Here is a 26,266-nt window from a genome sequence, read left to right on the forward strand (position 1 = left end):
CAAAGAATAATATGTTTCTTAAGAGATTTTGCAATATTTAACAATTATACATATTACCCTTTGAATCTACCTTTTTTGTTAATTATTTAAAATAAAATTAGTTTCTCTATTTTTATATATTTATACCTTTTTAAAAATGAATTTTTTGAAAATACTAAATAAATGTTTGAAAAATATTTTCCCTAGGTGGATAAATATCTCCTCGGAATACAAGAATTGTGCTTGGTGGCCTTTTATTTAGCCTGTTAACAACGTAGTTTCCTTATATGTGATTTTTGTTGTTGTTAGACTTGCTCTAAGATCCTATTCCAAATAAATTCTACTTTTCTGTCTTAGTTATAATGTTAAACTCTCCTAGAGCTTAGCCAGAACAACTATGCATAGTTCTAGACCACATGCTCTTTAGAACTTAAATCCTTAGGTGAGCAATTGTGAAGGAATGAAAGAATGCCTTAATCCTTGGAACTATTTTACATAGTATCTAGGATCATGTGGCTCCAAGACAGATTGCAGCCTAGGTGGAACACGTGTTTAAATCACTACCTACCAGTCCAGGTATTGTTTTTCTTGTTGATGTCTCACATTGTATTCTGAATGTCTCCTGAATTTATTACTATGTCTGTGCTTCCCTTTTAATGTAAACCTCAAATCTCCCTTTTTCTATTTCCCTTCTAATAAACAGTCCTTACTAAATATTTATACCCACTTTCTAATGGGAAATTTATTTTGCATTTACTTCATGATTTTCACAATAATAAATGAAAAACAGAATTTTAAAAATTATGGATAGCTTATTAATTGTAGTAAGTTTTCTTTTAAACAGTCTTCTTAGTATATATACTGGTCTCACTTTCTATAAACCTCAAGAAGACTGATACTGTCTGTTGCCTATTTAATATTGTTATGATGATACAAATAATAGTATTTTCTTTGAAAGACCTAAAACATGATATCTAAATAGAAAGGCACTCAAAGCAACCAATAACTGAGAAAACTATTTAGGTGTTTGTGTATGTTTAGTGGAGAGATTTAAAAATTTTGACTTTCCCTTTAGTCTGTTTCCATGGTTTTTAATTTATACTAAAAGCTCATGTGATTTTGCAATGTCCTCCCACCATATCTGGCAGGAGTTATCCATTGAGTATTGTGTATAAACTGCCATAACTTTTGCAGTAGACAAAAATACGAAGAAGACAAATTACTTGCCTAGGGAATTTATAGTTATCAATCTTTTAAGCTATTGTTCAGTTTTTCAGTGAATTTATGTTAAAAATACTTCTAAAAGCAAAAGAGAGAGGATCTGAGAGGCTACTTAAAGGAATGTAATGCAGATTCGAAATTACCCCAAAATAACTTATCAACTGAGAACTCATGCATATTTTATATTTATTTCTATAATATAATGTTTGTTAAATTTTTTAACATCAAGTAAAAGTGACTCTTCTAGAAGATACACTATATTTATGCTGTATCTTTGAGCATATCTAGTACCCCCAAAGTGTTTCCATAAAACAGTGCAAAAATAACAAGAACAATAATAACCCACATTTAGTGAGAGTGTATATTTAGATAATAGAATTGATATTAAATGTTTTATGTATATTAGCTCATCTAATTGTCAACAGTCCTAGAGGTATATAATATTCTGTTATTATATGGATTAGGAAAATAAAGCTCAGAGATTAAATTATATACCAAAATTAATAAATGGTTGAGCCAGGATTCTCAGACCCAGAACTCTGGAGCACTGGTTCCTAAGCACTATGTTATATTTCTTCTGGATCAGTGGATGGTCAGGTTAATGCTTATGGATGCCATTAGGCAAATATTTATTCATTTTGCATTTAAGTACTATTTTCTTAGTTCCATAGTTACAATATGATGGGTCTAAAGGTGTTTTTTTTTTTTTTTTTAGTAGCCGGCTTTTTAGGAGACAAGCAGAGAAGATGGAGGAGGTGAAGGGAGGATTCTTTTACTGGGAACTTAGATAAAATATGCTGACAGCCTTTGCATTTCCTATGAAATTGCTTTCATGCAACAGAGTTGTGGGGTAGAATAGCCAATACCTTTACAAGAAAAATATATCTTTTATTTTTGTGTGGATGTATGTCCCACCAAATAATAGTGGTCTCACAGAGTTACATTGCCCTAACATGGGTAAATCAGGGCAGTGGTGAAAGTTTCAAACAGTAATTTATGACATATTTGGTATTATTTGGAACTGGGAATGCACTCATTGTGTGTGTATGTGTCCTATGTAAGGGAAGAGGGAGAAGGAGAGAAGGAGAGGTACTAGGAGGCACTGAGAGAAGGAATGAGGATAAAGGGATCACTGTCATTAGTATTTTATGAATACTTATCTCCTAGAGTATTAAGTAAGCCTGGAAGAGGAAAATGTGAAGTGCAATTACTATAACTCTTTGAGTGAAAATTCCCCAAAGAGATCTGTATGTGTTTGTTTATAATTACTTTTTTGTGAGATCACTAGAAAATACGCTAAGGTTTTTTTAGATAGGTATTCATCTGTATGTTCTAGTCTCTAATTTTATATGTTCTATTCTTAATTTTTTTATTATGGAATGCATTTTCTTTTCCCAATAGAACCTCTGTATTACTGGCAACAGACTGAAGAGGACTTGACAGTAACAGTGCGGCTTCCAGAAGACAGTACCAAGGAGGACATCCAAGTACAGGTTTTGCCTGATCATGTCAACATTGTGCTGAAGGGTCAGAGGGTTTTGGAAGGAAATCTCTACTCGTCTGTCGATCATGAAAGCAGTACATGGATAATTAAAGATAATAATAGGTACTTTTTATAGTTTTATTTATATTTGAAATTTTATTTTTTATTATTTTTCTTCCTTTTCTTTTTACTCTTTCTACAGCGGTTCCCTCAGAGGCGAATGCTATAATTGATCTGATTGGACTCTACGTTGCTGATCATTTTTCTTAAGATAGATTAAAAATGGAATTACTGTGTCAAAGAACATAATTGTAGTTAAGATTAAAGATACTAATATAGTTAGTGCTTGCATTGTATGGTAGTGCTTTTCATTACCAGCTCTGGATACAATAATGATAACAGTAACAATAATAATTAATAGGTAAAAGTGGTTATTTATTTTAATTTGTACTTTTTAAATTTTTTAATAAAAATATATATTTTGTGTGACCTTTAACTTGCTGACTAGATAGTTCATTCCCATTCTTTAAGATATGTAAAAGACGCCCTCAAACCCAGGTCCTCCCATCACCCATTCTCTAATTCCCCACAACTACTATTGTTAGTTTACTTTTATGTATATTCAAGCAGCATATATATTTGTTTTTTGACAAAAACATTTTCAACACATACTACATAGTTGTACAGCTTGCTTTTGTTAACTTTCAACAATAAATCTTGGAGACCTTTCCATAAAGAATGCATAATTATTTTTTTATCCTTTTTTATGGCTTCATAGTATCAACTGCATAATCATTAAAAAAAATTGATCCTTTATTGTTGGACATTTAGGTTGTTTCCAGGCTTTTGCTACAGTGAATATATTTGTGTGTGTGTGTGTAATTTCACATGTAGTGGAATATATATGGCGAATAAATACCCACAAGTGGAATAGTTCATATTTCTTTGAAAATTGTGGATAATAAATATTTTTCTTATGTGAATTAGCCATTTACATTTCTTTTGTGAATTAGGTGTTCAGGACACATTCACAAAAAAATACATGATAAATTCAACTTCATCAAAAAAGAGCTTTTCTGTATACCAAAATTGAGCACTTTTTCTCTTCTAAAGACACCATTAAGAAAACAAAGAGGCAAGCCATTGACTGGGGGGAAAAATAGTCCCAATACTCATCAAACAAAGAACTTGTGTTCTTAATTATAATAAAAACCTACTAAAATGCATAGTAAAAAGACAACTCAATATTAAAAATGGTCAAATGTTTTGAATAAACATATCACAATAGAAGATATATGACTGGCTAGTAAGCACATGAAAATAATCATCATTAGTCATTAGGGAAATGCAAATTAAAGCCAGATGAGACACCAATGCATGGCAAAAACTAAAATGATTGATAGTATCAAATGTTGGAAGGGTGTGGAGCACCAGGAAGCAACTTGTAGCTGATGGGAGTGGAAATGATACAATCACTTTGCAAAATGTTCTGTAGTTTCTTACCAAGTTAAACATGTACTTTGTAACCTAGAAACTCTACTCCTAGATATTTAGCCAAGAGAAATGAAAGCACATGTTAAAAAAACAACTCCCTCCCCAAACTCATAAAAGTATAGTTGTAGCTACTTTATTCATAAAAGCCAAAAGCTGGAAACAGCTCAATGTTCATGAAAAAGTGAATGGATAAACACAATGTGGTGGTATATTCATACAATGGAATGCTACTCTGCGATAAAAAAGAATGAACTATTGATAAATACAATATGACTGAATCTCAGAAACATTATATGGAGTGAGAGAAGCCAGAGACAAAAAAGTACATATGTGAGGTTGCATGTATGTGTAGTTCTAGAACTGGCAAGACTCATCTATGGTGATAAAAATCAAAACAGCAGTTACCTTTAGGGGGTAGGACTGACTGGAAAAGAGTACAAGAGAACTTTATGGATGATTCAGCATCTTCATTGGCTTACACAGGTGTATGCATTTGTCTAACTCAATGAATTCTACACTTAAAATGTGTGAGTTTTGTCTATAAATTACACCTCAATAAAAGGTATATTTAAAAAAAGGTAAAAAGGTTAAAGGTCTTCTAAAACTAATCTGCCTCCACTACCATGGCAATTTGCACATCTGTTGTCCCAGATACTTCACACCCCAAATCATTTGAATTTATAAAATTATTCTCTTTCATTATCTATCCAAGTCTTAGTAATTATTGAATTCACTGATGGATTGATGAATAGTATTAGGCACTGAATTTTAAAAGTGGTCCAATCTGGTCAGAAGTGGGTATAAGTTAGATACTTTTACTCTCAGTACAGTTCTTGATTAGTAGTATATGCCCCACGTGAGTCTTTGGTATGAGTGTAAATCCTGGGAGTTTAAGAAATATGTATCTAGTCCAAAACTGTTTTAAGCTTTAAAAGCAGATATCCTGAATTCACTTTATTAATGGAGAAATTTAGTGCCTTGGTTACACTTTTTTTTTTTCTTTTAAGTGTGTTTTTCTGGGACCTGTCATCTCCAAGTCAAGTAGTTGTTTCAATCTAGTTGTGGAGTGGCCCATGTGGGGATGGAACCAGCAACCTTGTTAAGAGCACTGAGCTCTAACCAACTGAGCTAACCAGCTGCCCTACACTTTCTAATAAATTATTTTAAAAACTCAGTTATCTGAAAGATTGTTTTAAAGATATTTTATATCCACGGAATGCTGTTTAAACATGTTTTATGTGTGTGTGATAGATTTGAGGGTAGCATTATAAACTGGCAAACCAGCTAGAACAAATTGTTAAATGTAAGTCATTAAGCAGTAAACCAGCAAAGGTCTACTTCATGCAGATACTTTCAGCATTTAATACATGAAAACAGACCTGTATTGTTTCTTCCATTAAATTTTAATGTACTTGGTTACTATTTTATGTTGCAAAAGATAATTACAATGATGTGTAGATGGTATCCTTGGTTTAAAAACACATGATTTCTGTACTTGATTAAATTACTCATTGTTCATTTTCAACTAATGTTCCCTCTCCCTTTGGAAGAGTAACTAGTCTATAGTTTACTATGTATGGGAATTTATGTTCTTTTTGGCTTAGATGGCAGGATTTAATACTTAGGTAGAAATGCAGTTGTGCTAGAAGGGGTGCACTAAGTGTGCATATTTAATGATGGATCAGAAATTCTTTATAACTGAGACTATGAATTCTTCCTAACTTATTTAGGTAGCAACTAAGAACAGTCTTATACATTCTGGTCAGTGGGTAAACGTTCTGCACTAGTTATCTACACGCATTTTTGCAGAGAGGCAGAGCAGTGCAGTAGTGAAGAACATGGGCTTGGAGCACGACTGCTTTACTGGTTTGTGACCTTGGCGAGTTCTTAACCACTTAGTGCTTTTTTTTTCTTACTCGTATGATGGAGATAATGATAATTCTTTATTTGGTTGTGGTGAGCAGTAAATGAGTTAAAACATGTAAAGTGCTGAAGACAGCACCTGGCATATGGTAAGCATTAGGTAAATATAAGCTGCTGTCATTATTTTTATTACTGTCATTATTATTATCTTCACCATCATCATCATCATCAAGATTAGAGTTCTCTTTAGAAAATATAACTAAATGTGGGCATCGTTGATTGCGGTGGTAATTTTTAATGCTAATGATAGCAACTCATATTACATAAGAAATATATTTTGTATAGTCTCTTAAAATAACTAGTTTCAGAAAATTTTAAAGTGCTGCAATTAATTCATGAGGTGGTGATAATAACAGCCTTGAAAAAGAATAGCTGATAAGTTTGCGTGTTCATTCTGATAATTATGATAATAATTATTATTGTGTTCTTGCAGTTGTTTGCTTGTACTTGTTTTTCCAGGGCATGGATTAGTAAAGATGGCACATGGAAAAGGCTGCTTTGCTGTGGAATAGCTACCACCACCCCACTTTTCTCTGTGTTAACAGCAGTGGCTGCTCCCAAAACAGCTTACTCAGATTTCCCTTCCTATTCAGGAGGCACATGGGCCACTCCCTATCCTATGTTCACAGTCGGCCCTGGCTGAGCTCGCCCTCCCTTTACCTCTGCATCAGACCTTAATCTCAGTCCTTGATAGGCCCTTCTTAGTGCATTTGGAACTTGTGCTTAATGGTGTAAATGTACAGAATTAGATTTTAAGTTGATAGAGATCACATGAACATTTTTTTCCTGTATTACCAAAGTTAATATTTTTCTAATTCCTACATTTCTTTACAATTCTTAAAAGTCTGTATTTTAAAAATTAATATTTGTATTGATTTAACCTTCCTAACCTTTAGATTAATAATTACAGTGTTTCTCCGAAAATAAGACCTAGCCGGACCATCAGCTCTAATGGGTCTTTTGCAGCAAAAATTAATATAAGACCTGGTATCATAGTCAAATAATTTATAGTAAAATAAGAGCTGTCATATTATTTTTTGCGCCAAAACACGCATTAGAGCTGATGACCTGGCTAGGTCTTATTTTCAGGGAAACATGGTATATACTATAGCTACTAGTGTTTGAAAATAAAGTTAATTGGCTCCACACGGAAAGAGGTATCTTTCCAATTAACTTTATGTATCCACCCCCACTCCAGCCCCACCCTCACCACCACCACTCCCCAGTGAAATAGCTCAGATCCATGCTGCTTGCATTTCTGTTGCTTACGTTCAGTAACACACTGCACACCTGGGCCACAGCAATACTTTCTGGGTGTTCTTACTCTTTCCAATCACTCCCCTCGTCAAACCATTTGGCATACTGTTTCCACTGGTACTTTCTTGTTTATTTATTAAATCTAAATTATTTATACATGTGCAAAATTAAAAAAATGAACACAATTTTTGGTAACACATCTGGACATGGGAAGGGTAATTTCTATGGAAGATTCTTCTATTTGGCATTGGTTGTATAATTTGTATGGTTGCTTAATATAACAATACATTTTTCATTTAAACTTCTAGCTTAGAGGTTTCCTTAATTAAGAAGAACGAAGGGCTGACATGGCCAGAGCTGGTAGTCGGTGATAAACAAGGGGAATTTATAAGAGACTCGGCCCAGTGTGCAGCAATAGCTGAACGTTTGATGCATTTGACTTCTGAAGAACTGGTAAGCATTGGCAGTAGGAGTTTGACTTTCTACGGATCTAGAAGTATGTTATGTGAGGATTGTGCTATATTTTTCAAACATTTTTGTTTTCCTAATGTAAAAGACACGTATTAAGTATTGCTGACTAGTGTTTGAATATGGTGCTTAAAATTCTAATATTCAGTCCTTACACTATGTGAATATGTGTGTGTGTGATGTCATGTTGTATATGGTGGATGTGCATGTATGTATGTATATATCTACACACATGGTCATCTCCACTTAACGATGGAGATAAGTTCTGAGTAACGACTCATGAGGTGATTTTGTCATTGTGTGAACATCATAGAGTGCACATAGACAGACCTAGGTGGTCTACTACACACCTAGGCTGTATGGCATAGCCTATTGTTCTAGGCTACATGCGTGTACAGCATGTCACTGTACAAAACAACACAAGATTAAATCAAGCACTAGAAATGTGATCAAGAGAGATGGTAAACAAGATGTACGAGGCTGCTGCTGGAGTAACAGCATACTGTTTTACAGCAAACTTTTTATAAGTGGAAAGAGTAGACTCTAAAATAACGATTAAAATTATAATAAATACATAAACCAGTAATATAGTCATTTGTTATCACTATCAAGTATTATGTACTGTACATAATTATACGTGCTGTACTTTTATACAGCTGACAGTGCAGTTTTGTTTACACCAGCATCACTACAGACATGTAAGTAATACATTCCATATGACTTACGATGGCTATGACATCACTAGGTGATAGGAATTTTCCAGTTCCATTATAATCTTATGGGACCAGCATTGTATATGCATTCTGTCATTGACAAAGATGTCATTATGCAGCACATGACTGTGTGTGTGTGTACTCCTTTAGAAAAATACCAATGCTGACAGGAAACAAAAAGTTGATTTTACTATCTACCTTGCTAATTAATCTACTTATCATCATTGAAATTTTCTAGGTGCGCTTAGAATATCACAAGGGGGATATATATCATCTACAGTGCAATTATTTTTGATTGATAAAGTGATTCACTGTAATAATTACAATGACAACACACTACTTACCCAATTATGAGATTTTGTTGAACATATTCCCACTGTTAAGTAAAATAATTTTAAGAGTTTGAACAAATGTTGTATAGCAGTACATCAGAATTTCAGTTACATGTTCATTCACCAAAAATTATGTCAACACATGTAAAATGTCTGTCTTATTGCCACCTAGAATTATAGTGATGAGGAAAACTGTATTATAGGGTTAGTTGCATCCTAAGGTAGACAAGGAAATACTAGAATATTTAAATTAAAATGTCTCTGTCAAAATAAAACATGGCCAAAATGGAGAAACTAAGTTTCTTGTTTCCCAGCAGTAATTGAAAATTTTGGGAATCTTTGGAATTCATATATAAGACTACAAAACTTTGATTTCATAGCATGTTACAACACGGCATGTAGACTGCATTGCCCTGTGTTCATTCAGGAAGTATATGTTGTGGTAGGGCTCTGGCAACATAATAGAGACAGCAGTGGTGGCTTGTGCTCAGGTGGTAGATAATTGCTGCTAACTGCATTTTACACTTGGTGATTTCAAATGAATATCAGCATAGATGCGTGAGTTATTTATGCCCGAATCCCGTGTGTTTGTTACATTTTGAAAAAAATAAACATCGAGTCTTGTCATCTGCAACTGAAGTCAGTTTTGGGTTTTCCAGTCTTTATACTTTTTCTTGTCTAATTACATTGGTTAAAACCTCTAATCCACTGTAAAATAGAAATGGTGAATAGTGAAAGCAGACATTCTTGCCTTATTCATGATCTTGGGAAAAAGAATTGAGTATTTCAGCCATGCATTTAATTGCTTTAATAGATATAGGATTATTTGGGGCATCTATTTCCATTCTTTTTTTTTCCAGTTTCCAATTTTATTCATTTCTGTTATTACATTTATTATTTTCTCTCTTTTGCTTACTTTGGATCTATTTTGCTCTTTTTTTTTTTAAGTAAAAATTTGGATGATTGATTTTTGACCGACCTTCTATTCCAATGAAAGGATGTAATGCTGTACACTTCCTTCTAAACACTACTTTAGCTGCATGCCCCAAATTTTCAGTGTGTCTTCTTAATCCCAATGGGGGGTTGATTTGATGCTGGATTTCCATTTTTTACATAGCTGATCTTGATTCCTTGTTTGTTCTTACTGCTAGGACAGAACCCAACTGAAAGTCAGGGTTGTTTACCAGGGTTTCTCCTCCTGTGTGGGCCATAGTCTCTAATTTTGGTCTCCCAAGCACTTTGATAATATCAGAAATCAAAGTTTTAGTCCCTTATCTGATGCTTTCCACTGTGTTTTTAATTCAGCTTGGAAATCGGTAAATGGCACTAGGAAAGCAGCAGAGTTGGATTCCTTTCTCTGCTGTTATTCCCTTTTCTCTGTAATCTTGTCCTGTTAAGTACTGGCTGCCTTAAGAGTCATGAACTTTTCATTTTTGTCATTCTCTCTCTGACATGGGGAAGTGAAATGGGAAGGGAAGGAGAATTATTATGAAGACTGCTTTCTGTATTCTGCCGGACATACATATCTTTGTGCGTTTCTGTGGCAGAATGTTCCCACTTAATTGCTGGTATCACCGCCTTAGCCAGCCACAGCACCAGAATTGTTTCCATTGCCATTTAAACTGGAGCAGACAGCAATTTGGAGGCACAAGTAGGTGCCTCCATATCCCAGTTTTGCCCTTCGTGATCTAGAAGTTTATAGTTTTCATCAAATTTGAAATATTTTGGCCATTTCTTCAAAATTTTTTCCATTCTTCCTGGCCCCTTCCAGTTACTCATATATTAGACCATTTTATATCAATCCATAGGTCACTGGAGTACTGTGTTTTTATTTTTTGTCTTCCCTGTGTTTCATTTTTTTTATTCTATTATTGTGTTTCAAACTCACTGGTCTTCTGCAATGTCTAATCAGCTGTCAATCCTATCTATGTTGTTTTCCATTTTAGAGATTATATTTTCCAGTTCTATATCTGGAAGGTAATTTTGGTTCTATTTTATATCTTTCATAATCTCTCTCAACTCTTTGGGTTTTTTTTTTTTTGGTTTTTTTTACATCTTTGAGTATATACAACTTGTTTATAATAGCTGTTTCAATGTTCTTTTTGCTGATTTTATCATTCCGTCATTTCTGCCCATTGATTTTTTATTGGTCGTGGGTCTGAAATTTAGTTTTTAGTTAATGCTATAATGTTAATATTTTTAAATATGAAGAAATCCACTCATTTATTTTCTGGTCTAAGAATCCAAATCCAGATAAAGAAAACCCTCCTTGTAATGCTCAAGAATTAGAAGAATGTGATATTTTCTTTGAAGAAAGTTCCAGTTTATCCAGATTTGATGGCAATACATTAAAAACTACTCATGTGGTAAGTTCTTGATAATGATATTTCTAAAAACTTGTGGATAAATAGAAGATACTCAGATGAGATGATGATTGACTAAGTAATAGTTTACAAAGATGTCTTAGTTAGCAGTTACTGTCTGTGATATAAATCTCATAACTCCATAAAGTAGCAACTTTTCATAGCACCACCCCTCTATAAAAAATGTTGTATTGCTTTGATACCATTACATATTTGATAATCTTTCAGTTGGCTTTTTTCGGTGCAGGTTTTACATACAGTTATGCCTGTAATGTATAATAACGTCATGTCTTTTCATTTAACATTATGGCATAGCATTTCTTCATGGTTGCATGTTATTTCAATCTCTGGTTTATTGTTTAGATGATACTATAATGTTATTGTTGGTGTTCGTGTGTGTGTGTGTGTGTGTGTGTGTGTGTATGTAGTGGTTGTCTACATATTACAATACATGTTTAAATTTTTTTGAACTGCATTATTCATGATGATGGTGTTTTATAAAATCTTTTACACAAACTATTTTCTATATTCAAGGATATTTATGTAATAAAGAGTTACGGAAGTTAAATTAATGACTCATGGACTAAGGCTATGACAAATTGATTTTCATTTTATGTTCTCATTAGTAATATTTGTAATTATTGCCTATTTTACTGCATTTTTACCTGCCTCTTCAGTTTTTTTGTTAGATCTTTACTAATTGGTGTGTAAGATATAGGATCTTGTTTTAATTTGTTGCTTATTTGTTTTTTTTATTGTTGACTTTCATATATTACTTTTGACAATTTATTTTTTATGAAGAATTTTTTCATTTATTCGTTTTAGTGTTTCTTACTGATTTGTAGGACCTGTTATAAACTTAGAAAACCCTTCTGTGTCAAGTGGTTTAACTTTTTCCTATTTTTTGAGTAATTTTAATCAACTCCTTAATTAATCTGGGAATTTTTTCCCCAGTTTTTTGGTATGCTATAAGTATATAAATTAAATTTTTTCCCTTAAAATTCATTCTATTCAAAAGCTCTGAGAACTGTACATCACAGTACTGAAGAATGCTGCCTGGACAGCTTTGATGTAGTTCCTGTATTCTGGGGTGTGGTCCTCACCTTTTTATATGTAGATTTTTTAGAAAATTTAGAACTTTATTACATATTCCTGCTTAGGGGAATCATTATTTATTACCTAATATTGTACAACTAAGTGCATGTTTCAGACAGTTGTTTATGTGAGAAGGGTCTGTAATAAATCAGTGGCTAATTTAGAGCTTTGCATGTAGAAATTAATTTAGTCTTATTACTAAAACCAGAAGTGTTGGGAGTCTCAGTCCAACCAAAAGCAATAGAAGAGAAAACAATTTTATCTCGTTATTTTGTTTTTAGACCTCTCAGTCTTTGATATAGGTCAAGAAAATTCTTGAAAATTTCTGCCAAGTGTGGCCTAGAATGTTTGTCTTTAATAAGTTGAGGGGACAGTGAATTCTAGCAAAATTCATGGAACCAAAGTCAGAAGTGTCAATGGGAAATTGGTTTAACTGAGCTGACTGTTCCTCTTACTAAACTTTCCTAGTCTTTTTTGGATACTTAACTTTAATTAATAGCTGGACAATACAGCACTTAAAGGACTTATAAAAATCAGCATTTTTATATTATATACCTATGCAGACAAATGTGGTGGAGTGGCAGAAGAATAGTGGCAAGGCAAAAGTACCATTGAAGCTATACCAAAATTAAATACTTACTCTTATAATTAATTTCTATTACCTGTACTTCTCTCTTTTCCACCACTCACAGTGCCAGGGGTGGGTGGGTGGGTTTTTCCTAGTTCACCTGATGTGTAGGAGTTGCTTAGCTAGTTTTCCGGGTTTTTTTTTTTCCCAGAGGAAATTGATTCATATGTAGGAATAGATTTGGTGTGTCCACACGAGGAGGTGCGTTCAAGATCTTCCTATGTCACCATCTTGAACTGGAATCTCCTAAATATTCTTATCTTTGTCTCAATTGGGTTAAATTTAAGACCAAAGTTGTTTTGTACAATTATAAGCACTTCAATTTTGCTATTAGTCATTTTAATAAATGTAGACAAAGATTCAGTGAAGTAAACAGTGTATTATATGAAAGTCAAGGTCTATCTGGTCAGATGTAGTTTCTTGGTATACCCAAGAGGGTACCAGCTGGCTTGTCGCTGGAGGAAGGGAATGAAGGAGTAATAATAGTTTGGATGTTCAGTGCCACATCCAGTTTAGGAATTAAGTAGTGCTTTATTGACAGTTTGTGCTTTCGTCAACGTTTGCTTCAAGTTCTGGTTCCTTGATTTCATTTGTCATGACTTCAGATAATTTAAAATTACCTGTACATGCAAAGGTCAACATATGTCCTTATAGTTTTAGGAAAAAATACTATAACGAAAAGGTCAAAACTCTATATTGTAAATGACAGATTTTTTTCAAACTATAAAATTCCCTGGAAAAAAAAAAAGTGAATCAGGGTTAGAATTTGGCATTTGAAAAGTAAAATGTTAAATGACTGTATGTAGCAGAACCAAAAATAGAAATAGTAAGTATCAGAACTGAAGAAGACAAGTGTAAGATGTGGTCACTGGGATATAAAGCTCAAATCAGAATTCAAATAAAATTGAAGCTGAATTATTTTTGCTTCTGTCTAGACCTGTGGTCTGTATATTTTGCAAAACATTAGCTACTGGCCACATAATATTAATAGCTATTAAGCACTTGAAATATGGCTTTTCTGAATTGAGATGTCGAGTAAATGTAAAATACACAATCAGATTTTGAAGATTTAGCCTGACAAAAAAATATATTATTAATAATAATTTTATATGAATTTTTATGATGAGATAATGGTAGATTGGATATGTTTAAATAAAATAAATTAATAAAATTAATTCTGTTTCTTTTTACTTTTTAATGTGGCTACTAGGAAATTTAAAATTTATGTATTTGGCCTACATTTTACTTCTATTGGACAACACTGGTCTGTAGTAATCAAATTAAATACAGACTTGAGCAATCAAAAGTTCATAGAATATTTTAAAAATTAAATTACAGTGAGTTTCTTAGATCACATGGTCCTATTCACCATATATTGCTTAAAACACCAGATTGAAACAACTGAAAAGAATATTTGCAATTTATAAGTAAACCCATTAAGACAGGAAGCAGAAGAGTTATATATAGGAAGAAATTCTTTTAGGTCAAAGTCATTTTGAAATCTAGTAAGTAGCAAAGGCACATACTCAATATAATAATTCTTTCAAAAAGATACTAAGGATAGGATCAGAAGTTATAGAGGAAGAAAATTCTTTTAGAAAGTATTTAAACCAGCTTTTTGGTTTACTTTTTTAGAAAGTATTTAAACAAGCTTTTTGGTCTCAGGACCCCTTTACATTCTTAAGTTCCTTGAGGTACTTAATATTTGTGTTTATTTGGATTATGTAAAATTTGACCAGATTAAAAATTAAGCTATCTATATAATAATTTCCCTGCTATGGCTGCCATGACAACGTACTGTAGACTGGGTGGATTAAACAATAGAAATTTGTTTCCTCACAGTTCTGTATGCTAGAAGCCTGAGATCAAAGTGCCAACAGAGTTCGTTTCTTCGGAAGCCTCCTTGGCTTGTACATGTCTGTGCTCTTCCTTTGTCTTCACATGGTTTTTTCTCTGCATGTGTCTGTGTCCTAATCTCCTTTTACAAGGACACCAGCCGTATTGGATTTGGACCCACCCTAATGACTTCGTTTTAACTTAATTACCCTTTTAAAGGTTCTATCCCCAGATTTGGTCACATTTTGAGGTACTGGCAGTCAGGACTTCAACATATGAATTTGGGGGGTGGATATAGCTTAGCCCATAACAATATCCTTCACTTAGATTTTAGCAAATGGTAACATTTTGCCACATTTGTTTTTTTCTCTGTGTTTTCTACCTCCTCTTCTCTTTGCTGAAACATTTAGGAAGGAGTTGCACATGCCACAGTTTCTTTACCCCTCATTTTTTTATATAACACAATACAATTCAGGAAATTTAATTTTGATACAATACTTTTATCTATGATGGAGTCCATATTCAAATTTTACCAATTGTTCAAATAAGGTACTTTATAGCAATTTCCCTTCCCTGCTTTGGGATCTAATCTCATGTCATATACTGCATTTAGTTGTGATGTCTCTTTATTCTCCTTTAATTTGGAGCATCCAGTTATGAAGCCTTTATGACATTGACTTTATTTTGTACCTTTTATAGACTGTCTCCAATATTTCCTGAAGATCAGATTCAGGTATTACATTTTTGCCAGGAATACTACATAAATGATATTTCCTTTCCAGAGTATCACATTAGGAGGAACTTGGTGGGTTTTCCTACTGTTTTTTTCCACCTACTATCGTGGTGTTAACTTTAATTATATGGTGTGCACCAGGTTTCTCTGCTCTAGAGTTATCATCTTCCCCTTTGAATTAATAAGGACTTTGTGTGAAGGTCAAAGTAATCTTTTTAAAGGTTTTAGTAGATTTTGTCATTTCTCTATTCCTTTTCTTTCTACAGTGGCTTTCTGTCATATTTAGAATAATGTCTAGGATTCTTCCATGTTCTACAAGCCCCCTTCAAACTTTCTGTGACTCACTGTACATGTTTCAAATTGAGACTCGACACACACACACACATTTGAAACAGAAATTTCACAAAGCAGTCCTTATTGTATAAGACTCTATTGTATAAGGTAAGTACTCCATTCCATACTATTTTTAATAAAATAAAATAGAAAACTCTTTTTTTCGATCTGCTAAATGGATTTTGCTACCAGTACTGAGACCCATAGTTTAAAATCCAGTACTGATTATCCTTCCTTTTCCACCTAGCTCACTTGTCTGTAGCCACTTTGGCCTTCATCCTTTTCCTCGTACTAAACATGCTTCTCCTTTATGCCTTTGCATTAATTAATCTCTCTATCTGAAGTGCCCTGCTTTTTCTTCTTAGTTCTCTCACTTTATTCTGACCTCTGTTTATGTTACCTTCCATCCCTGACTAACCTGTGTCAAACACAACCACATAATCTCACCTGCTTTTTCATTCTTTTTTCCTCATGGAATTTTGTATTTTCTGATATATTTATATATTTCTCTTGTCTGATATGTCCTCCATTTATTTTCTTTCTTACTATTTTTAGAAAAGTAAAAATGTAAGTGCATTTCCCCCAATTGCATTTTACATCACTTAGCTAAGATCTGGCATTTTTCTATGCCCAACCTCTAGTCAGTGTTTCAACGTTTTTAATTACATATTTTACTTCATGAACGGGTGTTCAAACAAAAATGCAACTCAGGATTTTATAAAACTTCTTTGCTATTGTTTATAAACATCACCTTTAGACATGCCACACCTGCACAACTTACCAACACATTTAACTGACCAAGCAGAATATACATGTATTTTATAGTATGTGGATTACCGTATCTGAAATAGTGCCCAGCCAGGGGCACGCTCTGGTGGTTGCTTAATAATTACTATAAAATGGGCTTCGGAAGACCATAGAGTAGCGGTGATTAAGAACTTGGGTTTGGAAGCACATTGAATTGAACTTAAATCCCAGCTAAATCCCACTTATTAGCTTCTTGACTTATTAAATCTCTTAATGTCTTGAGTTTGAGTTTCCTCTTGTATAAAACAGGATCATATTCTTCATTCTCAGGAAGTGAAGATTAGATAAGGTAGTTGTGAAATATTAGAAACTATGTATATATTGGTATCTGACCCCAGTTCCTGGCACACAGCTCCTAAAACCTTTGTAATTTCCTGATAAGAGCACTAGGAGCATATTTTGTTGTAACATTTGGTCTGTGATCTGGTTCCTGACACAGCTCTCCCAAATCCCTTGGAATTTGATCCTCCAGGATATGAGTGAGTGTCTTTTGTTTTCATGAAGCAACTTCCGGTGTACTCCTAGATAACTTCAAGACAGGGGCTGGGCACCAGAAAGACCAAGCCATGATTACGAGCTTGGAACTTTCAGGCTCACCTCCCATCCTCCAGAAAGGGGAGAAAGACTGGAGAGTGAGTTAGTGATTGCTCATGACTGTGTGATGAAACCTCTATAAAAAGCCTACAGTACAGAGTTTAAGAGCTTCTGGGCCACAGAACACATGGAACTATTAGGAGGGCGGTGTGCTTGGCGAGGAAATGGACGCTCGGTGCACCTTGCTCTGTAGTTCGCACTGTGCATCTCTTCCATCTGGATTCATCTTTACCAAATCCTTTCAGAATACACTGGTAAAGATAAGTGTTTCCCTGAATTCTGTGATCAGAGCCATTTTAGTAAATGATCAATCCCAACGAGGGGGTCATTGGAAAGCTGATTTATAGCCAGTCTGTCAGATGTACAGGTGGCAACCTGAGACATGTGATTGGCATCAGAAGTGGGGTGGAGAGGGGGAGTCTTGTAGAACTGAGCCAGTAATCTGTGCAATCTGACGCTATCTCCCAGGAAATTGTATCAGAACTGAAATGAATTGTAGGATACCCAGCTGGTGTTGGACAATGGTTTGATGTGTGGAAAACCCACACATCTGGAATCAGAAATGTTTTGTGTGTGGTAGTACTGTAAAGGTTAAGCAGAAACATAGGGAATATGTTTACTTATACAGTAGTAGAAACAGAGCAACTCAATATTTCATGCATAGGAAGAACAGTAACTTTTAACATTTCCATGTATAGAATATGAATTTGGAATTAAAGTTTCATGTCATTAACTTTTCAGTCTGGCCTCCTAACAAATACTTTCTTTCTGAATAGATAAACCCTTTCTTAATACTACTTTTGAATTTAATTTCGTTAATAACAGTGATTAAAGGTTGTTTAAAAGTCTTCACTTTGACATTTAATCTTTAGAAGTCTTTAATTGTTAAATGTTCTAAAACAAGAAAAAGACAATTGACTACCTGGAATTCGTTTTTCAAATTTTTCTCTAGAGAATATTTTACCCAATTGTAGTCTTCACTGGTACTTCAAAGGTAAATATAACCTTTTCTACAATACACATGAGAATAGAAGAAATGTAGAGTTTTATTTGCCAAAGGGTTTAAGGATTTAAGAGGGTTTTTTGGTTTTGTTTTTTTTTTTTTTAAGGCAATATTTATTTGGCATTAACAAAGAATGAGTTTCCCAAATAAGTAAGTTGTCTAATGTAAATTAATTATTTTAAGTGCTAAAACAACATTTAAAGCTTCCTTTTTTCCATGGAATTTTACTAAAATTTATTATTTGCCCAACCTCATTTGCAGAGCATTCTGAAAAGAAAGTAATATTTTACTGATGGTTGAATATCATTAGTGTGAATATTAATTACCGTGCTGTATATTTCTATAGTAATACCCTTAGAGGCATTTGAAGTAATTTGGGCTCTTTACCCTACACTAAGTAGCTTTAACCTACTCCATTTTAAAAATTTCTGTTCTTGTTGTGCATGTTCCTGTTTTTGTTTTTGCTAATAAGCTATTAGGTGCTATTCTTACCTTTGACCGTGTCTGCCCAAAGCAGTTGTCCTTTTCCTTCTTTCTTATTTGCTGTCTCATTTTGCTGTTGGCCATTCCGATGTAAGCTCAGTGGGGTTTGGGGCATCTGTTCTTGACTATTCGGGGACGTTTGAACATCTTGTTCTTGAGTCTTACAGGTAATTGTCCATGCCAGATATAGATAATGTCTCACTTCCCTGTTTTGTCTGCTTCAAATTGCAATATGATGTCTTCTTCTTCAAACATTTTCTTTTTCTTGTATTGATTTTTGTTGTTGTTGTTTCTATAGGACCATACAAAAGTACACTTAATTTTAATTGTACTTTTTAATTATCACACTTCATTTTCATTCACTTAACAAAACTAGTTACTTTAGTTCATACTGTTAATTCTGGTTTGATTTTCTTTTGGACAACATATTGTTATCTGGATTTTTAGAGGTTGCAGGGGACAGAGGAAAAATAGCCTTTGATTATCTCAAGTGCTGGATAGATGTTTAGTGTGAACATACATGGAGACGAAGGAACAGTAGAAACAACCTCCTTAGATCTCATGGTGAACTAGAGGGTCGTTCTATAAACAAATGTGTTGGCAAGTCAGGCCTAAAGGAGAAGTGGGACATTAGAAAATAGAACGTAGTTCTAATGACCAGATAATCTGCTTGAGAATGAAGTGTCCTTTGCTCTCTACTTCAGTGCTGTGCCATGGGGATCACATCACCGTCGTTTTTATTGGCTTCTGCTGTTCATGCCTCTTTCTCTGTTGATCGCTTACTTTCTCCTCATATCATGGGTTCTAGTTACTACAGTCTCTCTGGATATATTTTTTGCCTGTCTTCTTTTTTAGTCGTGTGTGTGTTTATTGTCTATTTGGGCATTTAGTCTTCCCAAAGGATATTTTATTATTTTGGCCAGCCACCATCCAATAATGGGAAGCACCTGTTCAAGAAAACACTTCAATCTCAGATAAAAGATTGTTGCATCTGAGTTAGATGCCTACCCCGGTTCTCTTAGCAGAATCCTGGGGAATAGGGTTCTACAGTATACAATTTGCCTACTTATGTATGTGGAACCTCTTGTGGATGTTGAACTGTTGCCAGTCTGCTGATTATAAGTTGAAGTCCTAGGCTTTTTAGGCAAGTTTATAATTAATGAGCAAGGGAATTCCAGATTCCTTGGATATCGAAAGCTAAAAAAAGTGTCACTCCCAATGTAACAATAAAGGACTGGAAAATCTGTAGAATCCTTACTTTTAAAAAATTCATCAGAGATCTGAGATTACAGGGCAACCAAGTAGCTTCTAATCTAAGGAAAAATGGGTGCCACCAAGAAGAGATGGGTTACGAGGACTGGTTCATCTGAGCATGGGAAGAAGAAAGGTCTGCCATAAAAGTGGGTAAGAAGAATTCAACTAACAAATTGCTAAAGTCTCAGTGTGGCCTAGCAAGAAAGCATAGAACCTTTGGGATTCACAGAACCTCTTTGTGGACCTTAAGCAGGACGTAGAAGGAGAGACGGAGTAGGAGAGAAGCTGAGAGAAAAGCTACTTTGGTGGTGTGGGGTTAGAGGACGGAAGTATCTTCTGTGGAAAAAGCATGAAGTACTGCCTGAATTGTTTTCCTTAAGTAACAAAAACCTTAAGCCGCTGAGTAAGAGCATCAAATCTCTTAGCATCTCAGGGCTGGGAAGAAAATCTATTGCAGCTGGAGGCAAATAAAAATAATTTTTAAAACACCATCTTTGTGCTTGGGGAAGGGCCAGAAAATCATCCTAGGCCCAGACTATTAGAAGTCTCCTACCACTGGAGGAGGGGCAGTATCACTGAAAAGGTACAAACCCTGAAACCTAAGGATACAAGGCCCAAGACTGAGGCTGAACCAAGACAGTAGAGAATACTCTTCCTTTATCCCTGCAGCCCACCACCATCAGGCTGAGAAGCACCAAACAATGCAACAGCAGTCTACCATGAGAGAAGGAGTAAGAGCATAGACTATCTCTGAGATGTAGATGCATAGTGAAGGCCTAAAGCTGGGGTGGAAAACAGTACAGTTGAGGATGATCTTCAGCAATCCAGTCCCCACCAGAGCACAAGGTAACACTAGAGAAATTTGAAGCTAGTGTTGCACTGAAGGTAACCAGCCATAGCAACAACAGAACTCCAGCTCAGATCAGTCCTGTCTCAACCTCCCTCTGTCATAACCGCCCACACTAGTGGCCTAGCTGAAGACGTGTGTCCATTTCCAGGCATAAATACTACCTACCTCAGTCTCTACTGTTTTACACATCCAGTATTCAAGCAAAAATTAGAAGACACACAAAAAAGAAGAAAGTAAAAATACCCTGCTGTCAAGAAACAAGGCGAATAATGTAACCAGACTCAGAGATGTCCCATATTTTGGAACAATCAAAGAATTTAAAATAACTGTGGTTAATATGTTAAAGGCTTTCGTGGGGAACGTAGATAACATATAAGAATAAATGCAGAATTTTAGCAGAGAGAAACTGTAGAAGATTCAAATGAAAATGTTAGAAATCAAAACAAAACAAACTTATCAACAAGAGAAGAGAATGCCTTCTGCAAAAAAATTAGTATACTTTGCACATCTGTAGAAAATAAATTAGTTACCTTGAAGATAGGTTAGTAAAAATTAATAGAACTAAAAGCAAAGTGAAAGTGGGGGAAGAATTAAAAAGAAAAACGAGAGCATCCAAGAGCTGTGGAGCAATGTCAGTCTAACATAGGCACATCTATTTGGAATCCCAGAAGGGTCATATGACATTCACCAAAATAGACCATATTCTGGGCCATAAAGTAAACCTCAACAAATTTGAAAGAATAAGAATCATAAATAAAATGTTCTCTGAACATAACAGAATTAAATTAGAAATTAATAATGGAAAAACATGGAAATCCACAAATATTTGGAAAATAACATATTTCTGAATAACCCATGAGTCATAGTGGAACTCACAAGGGAAGTTAGGAAATATTTTGACTACATGAAAATGAAACCTAGGGCATGCAGCTAAAGCAATGCGAAGAGGGAAATGTATAGCATTATATGTTATATTGGAGAAGAACAAAAGTCCAAAAGTCTCAATTTAACATTGTAGTTTAAGCTTCCACCTTAAACTAGGAAAAGAACAACAAACCAAATCTAAAGCAAGCAAGAGGAAGGAAACTATAAAGAAGAACAGAAATCAGTGACATTGAAAACCAGAAATAATAAAACCAATGAAAGAAAAAGCTGATCCTTTGAAAGATTAAGACTGTTAAGTTTCTAGCCCTAATAACCAAGGACAAAAGAAGACATAAATTACCAATATCAGGAATAGAAATGGGCATGTTAATACAGATCTAAAAGACGCTAAGGTGTATGTAATAATGGAATATTATGAACAGTTATTTTCAATTATTTGACAGTTTAGTGAAGCAAATTCCTTGAAAGACAAACATTACCGTAGTTCACTCAAGAAATAGATAACCTTAATAATCCTCTATCTGTTAAAGAGATTGAATTTATTATTACAAAACCTTCTGACAAAGAAATCTCCAGATCTAGATTGCTTCACTGGTGTTTTCTACCAAATGAAGAAACAATACCAATCCTATACAAACTGTTCCAGAAAATAGAAACACCTCCCACATGACAAAAGAAAAGAAAATGGCAGGGGGGAGGGTAGGGGCGCAGAAACCAACATCCCAGTATCCTTTATCCCTCATAAATATAGACACAAAAATCCTCAGTAAAATATTAATAGATCAAATCCAGCAATAAGTAAAAAGGATAATATATCATGACCAAATACAGTTTATCCTGGGAATTCAAGATTGATTCAATATTCAGGTATTAATCAATGTAATTCAACGTATCAGCATACTAAAGAAGAAAAATATTTCCATTCTAGTAGATGCAGAAAAATAATCTGACAAAATTTAGCATACATTTATGATAAAAATGCTCAGCAAACTAGAAATTGAAGGTAACTGTCTCCTCACGAAACCTAGCATTAACATTGTACTTCATGGGACTAAAAAACTGAAGGTGTTTTTCCTCCTTACTGCTAGTCAGCATCATGCTGGAAATCCTAGCTAGTGAGGTAAGGAAAAGGAGCGAAATGCATAAATAATTAACAAGAGCTTCCAATACTACCACAAGAAGAATGAAACCAAACACTTTTTTGATGTTACTGTAAAAGCAGTGTTTCTATGCAGTTCCTATGAGCTTATTTTTCTTTCGTGGCTGTTGACCAACCTAAGAAGTGGCAAGCATCTTACAGTCACATAATCATTTTATTTAGCTGTATGGTTTTTTAAATGAAAAATACAGAATTTATTAAATAAAACGGATATCACACAGTCTCTTACTACGTATAGAAAGAAAGGAATTCTTAATTTATCTTATTTAAGGGACTGTGTCTCACAGTTAATTGTCATTCATCGGACTAGTTTATTATTATTTGTTTTTTAAACTTCCAGAAACTTGGTTTTGAGTGTATTTAAAGCATCTAAATCTTATTTGAAGAATAACTTGTTCACTGTTTGGAGGGCAGGCCACAAACTATTTACTGAAACATATACATTATAGGAAAGTTGAAAGCAATGGGCATACACTTGAAACTACAGATAAAATAGAATTTGATAATAGGATGACAAACAAAATAATGAATTTTGCATTTATTTTTGAAATGGTGCAACAGTTTAGAAATTGGTCTGTAAATTAAATATGCTAGGATTAGGACAGAGTAAGGGTATGTTATTGTTTTTTTATAGCTGTTCACACATTTCCTATACATAAAATTACATAAGTGCTATATGAGCTAAATAAAGATCACACCAAAGTTGTTATGCCTTTCCTCATTAATGTTGCATATCTCTGATTTGGAATGCCAATAATAGTCAAGGCAGAATGTTTAGAAGATGCCTACAGTGATAATAATGGATGTTTGCATTTTTTCAGGTCTTTCTAAGTGCCAAGCACTGTACAGTGCTTGAAATATATTGTTAGCATAACAACTGTGAAGTAAGTACTATTACTTCATCGTATTTATAGGAAAATAAAGAGGGGCTAAGTATCCTACCCCAAGTCGTAGTCCTCACCCTCAAAGAACTATAAAGAGAATGAGAGATAAGTTCTCTAGAGGTATAAATAAACTATTGTGATACATTATTTCTTTTTATTAACATTGGCAAAAGCTGCTTGGAGGAGAAAGTGCCATTTGAGTATGGCATAAAGCATATACTGGGCAGGATTTGCAGCAAGCAGAAAAAGCATGGCAGACAAAAGAAATGGGAAAGTAGAGGAGGCAGTTTCGTAAATTGTAATCTAGTTTTGCTACGTAGTAGGTTTTGAAGAGAGTATTAATAGCTAGTATTAGAAAGATATGTTGGGGTCAGTTTTTGAGATGCCTTGAAAAATGCCATTCAAGTCAGTTTGGACATTTTTCTTTAAACATTGGAAAGCCATGGGGAAATATTGAGAAAGTAAGATTTTTCTGAGGTGAGAACTAAAAGGCACAGAGAACTGTGTACTTGGTTAAATGTGGAAGGTGCTCACCCTAAGTATTTCTTTAATAACTTAATCATAAGGTTGTTTTTTTTGTTTTTGTTTTTATTTTTTGTTTTTTTGCTTTACAAAATCCTCAGCCAATTATTCTAACTGTAAGATAGAATAAAATATTCCCAACTCTTAGGATAGATTACCTTTGTTGGAAATATTTTTAAATAATGATTTTCTACATAAAATTTTCTTTCAAAAAATTTCTCTAGAATATGGAGACAAGAAGACAAACTTCTGGTCCTCAAGATAGTCTTGTGAGAAAGACGATCTTGTGAGAAAGGTGGTGTATTTGCCTCCTGTTGCTGCTGTAACAAATTACTACAAACTTAGTGACTTAAACAACACATATTTATTCTCCAATTCTAGAGGACGGAAGTCCTTAAGTTCTGGAGGTCAGAAGTCCTAAAATAGGTCTTTGGGGCCACCTTCCTTCTGGAGGCTCTAGGGGAGAAGCCATTTCCTTGCCTTTTCCAGCTCCGGGAGCCTGCCTGCATTCCTTGGCTGGTGGTTTCAGCCTCCAGCTTCGAAGCCAACTACATGGTATCTTCCAGTCTTTCTCTGCTATTCCTCTGGTTTTGCTGCATGTCACTTTCTGTGTCTGTGACACTCCTGCCTCCCTCTCATAAGAACCCTTATTAATACATTGGGCCCACCCAGATAATCCCAGATTATTTCTCCAGCTCAAGATCCTTAACTTAGTCACATCTACAAAGTCCCCTTCGCCATTAAGGTAACGTCTTCACAGGTTCCAGGGGATTAAGATGTGCGGCACATTCTTCAGCCTACCACAGGTGGTCCACATGCATATTAATAATATAACAGTATGATAAATAATTTGTTAGGAATAATATGCATGGTGTTGGGGGTTCTCAGAGTTCAAGCAGCTCATATAACCATGAGAATATGGGAAGCTTCTGGCACAGCAGATGGTTGAACTGAATCTTGGAGGGGAGGTAGGAGTCCATCAGGCAAGAAAGGGCAACAAGAATCTAAGCAGGATGCTGTGTCAAAGGTTTCGCAGAAGCACACTGTGTGATGTCAGATTGCTGTGTCTGTAGTTAATTTTACTTTGACTCCGCTGTAACAGAGGTATGCGTGAGGTAAGTGGAAGCCGGAAGAGAAGGAACATCTGGGTCGAAGTAAGGGGCCCACAGCAGAGACCTGCATCCCCGTTCAGTTATTTTCATGGCTGATCTCCCTTGGTGGTCAGCCTTTCACCTGGTGATTCAGGGCCCTCTGTTCTTGTCTCACTGTTCTCCATTCACATATGAGAGTATTAGAGGTCAGTCAGTTTCACTGTTAATGCCCAATACATTCTTAAGGCACTTGGCTCATGAAAGGAAATGTTTTTTTATGAAAATGTCATTTCAACCTGTATTTGTATTTCAGTTATCTTTTTCTTCTGTGAAAGTCCTTGGTAAACAAGTGAAAATAGCAGAGGAGGAATACAGGAAAAGAGCTGAAGCAGTGTTGGGTCCATCAAACTTTCTATAAAAAGCTCGTTAGTTGGTGATTTTGAAAATAAACCTCGCTCAGCCAATGATTACCTGGATAAGGGAGAAAAGAAATAGTCTGTGACCATTGCATGCTAGCCTGTCCCTTTCTGTAGAAAAAAGTACCTGCCCCATCCAAGACCCTATCTCCAGGCATTACTGGGGCAACAGGAATTGGGTTGCTCTCTCGCTGGTTTCTTCTGGGACCAGTGGCACAGCTACACCAATCATTCTTGCTGGAGAGCCCACTTCACCGCTTTCCCTACTGAATATACTGCTCAGGTCTCCATCTCAAATTTTAACCCATTTTATCCTCCAGTCTACTTTAACACTTATGGAAAAAATACAATATTTATCAAGTACTACACATATTTTATGTTTTCTACATTTGATATGACTGTTGGTATTTAGGCATTTTTAACTCTGAGAATAACATTTCTAATAAAGAAGACTATCACT

The 26,266-nt window shown here is 34.7% G+C and overlaps 1 protein-coding gene across 2 annotated transcripts in view; it reads left to right on the plus strand.

Annotated features, from left to right (window-relative positions):
* Positions 1–26,266, plus strand: part of NUDCD1 (NudC domain containing 1) — a 56,847-nt gene that overhangs the window by 25,240 nt on the left and 5,341 nt on the right. For both annotated transcript variants that reach the window (XM_081069910.1, XM_081069911.1), the window contains exons 6-8: positions 2,602–2,806; positions 7,666–7,810; positions 11,111–11,236. In XM_081069910.1, the coding sequence (XP_080926036.1) occupies positions 2,602–2,806; positions 7,666–7,810; positions 11,111–11,236 (476 nt within the window). The remainder of the gene's footprint in view (positions 1–2,601; positions 2,807–7,665; positions 7,811–11,110; positions 11,237–26,266) is intronic.

This window comes from Rhinolophus hipposideros (genome assembly GCF_964194185.1).
Source record: "Rhinolophus hipposideros genome assembly, chromosome: 13".
NCBI lineage: Eukaryota > Metazoa > Chordata > Mammalia > Chiroptera > Rhinolophidae > Rhinolophus > Rhinolophus hipposideros.